This window comes from Triticum aestivum, unplaced genomic scaffold (genome assembly GCF_018294505.1).
Source record: "Triticum aestivum cultivar Chinese Spring unplaced genomic scaffold, IWGSC CS RefSeq v2.1 scaffold11045, whole genome shotgun sequence".
NCBI lineage: Eukaryota > Viridiplantae > Streptophyta > Magnoliopsida > Poales > Poaceae > Triticum > Triticum aestivum.
In genome coordinates, this window is record NW_025225421.1 from 23,892 (window position 1) to 26,692 (window position 2,801).

Genomic DNA, 2,801 nt, shown 5'->3' on the forward strand with positions numbered 1-2,801 from the left:
GAGTTTCAAAACCTTTCAAGAATATATGTTGACAGGTATCTATGAATGTACATTATGTAAATACTTCGCATCCCTACACTGAATTTGCGCCACAGAGATTTGAAGTTTGATGGATATTAGCTATAAACAAACTTCTGAAATGCTTTGTTGTAGGTACTTCCATTGATGAGAACTTGAGATGGCAATGCAAATTTAGCATTGCCTTGGGAAATCCAGAACTTATGGATTTTGATTATGCGAATGAATGAGGCATGGAAGCAATTAGATAAATAACTCGAAGTTCACTAGCTAATCTGTGCCTACCTGCACATCTCTTACCTTGATCATCTATGTTTGTAAACACTATACTGGTATGTTGTTTACTTTACCTTTTGGAAGCAACAAGAAGAGAGAGTTCACACCACCCAACATCTCCCTTGTCAAGTCATTGCCAACCTCTACCTCCATTGTTTCATACCGTGGCCTCTTTTAGATTTTTTTACAAGTATAGCCAATAAAGATCTTAATAATCTGTTAGATTACATGCATAACCTGAACTCCTAGTGTCATTTTTATTTCAGTTATCTATCATATTTTCTTCATGTTCACTCTTGTAGTGGGAATATTTTTTATATGACTAATATTATTCTTTTGATAATCTTTTTAACACAGTACAATCGCAGATGCTTATATACACACACACCACTTCTACGAACACCTTCGAGATACTGAGCTGACACAACATCTTGAGATCAGTCACCACAGGCGCCTCGTAGTCGACGGGAAAGTCCCTTCCCACTGAACCAGTGGTGATTCCACTAGGGGGGCTTCAATAGGCTTAAGCCTACCCTCCAAAAATCATATTTCAGCTAAACATGCAACTTGAGAATTATACTGAGGTGTTTAACATGTAAACTGCAATGAATTTGCTCAGTAGACTTAGAAACTTGGTGTTTTGAGCCTACCCTTCAATTTTGTGCAAGATTCGCCACTGCACTGAATGAACATCACTGAAAAGTCTGAAATAAATCCAAAAAAATGTGGTCACGGCCACATGGGTGCCGTTCCATCACATGTAAACCTAAACATCCGAGTTATGTTCAGGTCTCTTTATCTATTCATAATCTGTTAAACACTTCTCATCGTTGTATACTTCTTTATGTGTAATGATTTAAAGAGAAAACGTGGTTGAACTCGGATGTAGATATAGCCAGTTACTTTGCACATGATCTTTGTGACATCTATCTATTATATATTACAAAAAATACCTGATGTGCAACGAGTCAAGAATAACAACTCGCATGACACTTGTGTGCTTCATAAAGCCGGAATATTTTTTCAGCAAGACGTGATACCGTGGGTTCATAGGATGAGTGTACGTGAGTGTTTGCGTCCATGTTGTCTTTATAAGAAAATAACATGGAAAATGTTGTGATGCCAATTTTTGCATTTTGTTTAATTCTATTTAAATTTGGTTGCATTTTCTGAAAAAAATCTAAGATTTCACAGAACTAGCATACATATGTGAGTATATAATAAAAAAATGTAAAAAAATGCAGGACGACGTTTCAACACCTGAGCTTAGGTGCTCCTGCACATGAACACAAAAAAATAGAAAAGAAATGCTAAAGAATATGATTTTTTTACACTCAGTTTTAACAAATTACCTATGAGCTTGCAAGTTTTCGTGGTGATATGATATCAGAGGAGCTCTGGTCAGAAAAAAGAAAACCAGAATTTTAAGAAAGGTTCAAAATTCCGATTTCAGGGCACTGGTTTTGTAATTTCTGCCCCGAGCTCCCTTGATGTCATATGATCATTAAAATTTGCAGGCACATATAAAACTTTTTCATCTTTGAAGTACAAAAAATTCAGACTTTTTTGAATTTTGTTCACCCAGGATCATCTCAGCTGGTGTCCAGCTATGGATTAACAAACGAACTTTGTTTCGCTCGTGCTAATGATTGATCCTTAGTGCCTTGCACGGCTATTTAAGGACATCGACACGCCGGCCTTTCTCACACTCAACATGCATTCCCGCCTCACCTCTGCATTTCTAGCTACGCTACTCGCGGGCATGGCCATCGTTCTTTTTGCCTCGGCCGCCGACGGCGTGGGCACGCAGGACGCCCCCAAACATCTCCACTTCTACATGCACGACGCCTACACTGGCCCCAAACCCACCACTGTTCTAATCGTCAACGGGGCCGGCCAGCCGCTGAAGGGCTCCGGCGGCGGCGCCCGGTTCGGTGACACGGTGGTCATGGACGACCGCCTCACCGAGGGCCCTACGCTGGCCTCGAGAGTCGTCGGGCGTGCCCAGGGATTCTACGTGACAGCGTCCCAGGGCGACCCCGCGATGCTCCTCGCCATGAACGTGCTGCTCGCCGCCGGGCCTTACAACGGGAGCTCGCTGACCGTGATGGGCCGCAACAACATCGCGATGCCGGAGCGGGAGCTGACGGTGGTTGGCGGGACCGGGGTTTTCAGGATGGCCACCGGGTACGTGCTCTGGAAAACTGCGAGCTGGACCGGGAGGAACGCCGTCCTCGAGCTGGATGCCTTCGTCTACGTGAGTCCGGCGGCCGCCGGTGCATGAAGATGAACGAACACATGGTTTGCAGGGGTTTTCTGTTTGTTGGGAATAACATGCTCGTTGCCATCGGCATGTGTGGAGTTTGTGTCCTACTGTACTTGACTTCGCTGTGTTGAACTCAGTCATTGTCACCTTTGCTTTCTTTGAGTCACTGTCTTCGTGTCCTATCCTAACTGAACTTGGCATCGCTGTCTTCATGTTGGACAATGGTCGGAGTAGTTCCCGT

At 43.4% G+C, this 2,801-nt stretch overlaps 1 protein-coding gene across 1 annotated transcript; it reads left to right on the forward strand.

The window, feature by feature from the left end:
- Positions 1-2,005: 2,005 nt before the first annotated feature.
- On the forward strand, positions 2,006-2,722 carry LOC123172171 (dirigent protein 22-like). Its single transcript, XM_044589182.1, has one exon. It carries the CDS (start codon positions 2,009-2,011, stop codon positions 2,576-2,578), a length of 570 nt encoding a protein of 189 aa, XP_044445117.1. The 5' UTR covers positions 2,006-2,008; the 3' UTR covers positions 2,579-2,722.
- Positions 2,723-2,801: the final 79 nt, after the last annotated feature.

What these genes read in the sequence shown, in the direction of transcription:
- LOC123172171 (XM_044589182.1), top strand. Translation starts at nt 2,009, where the DNA reads ATGCATTCCCGCCTCACCTCTGCATTTCTAGCTACGCTACTCGCGGGC.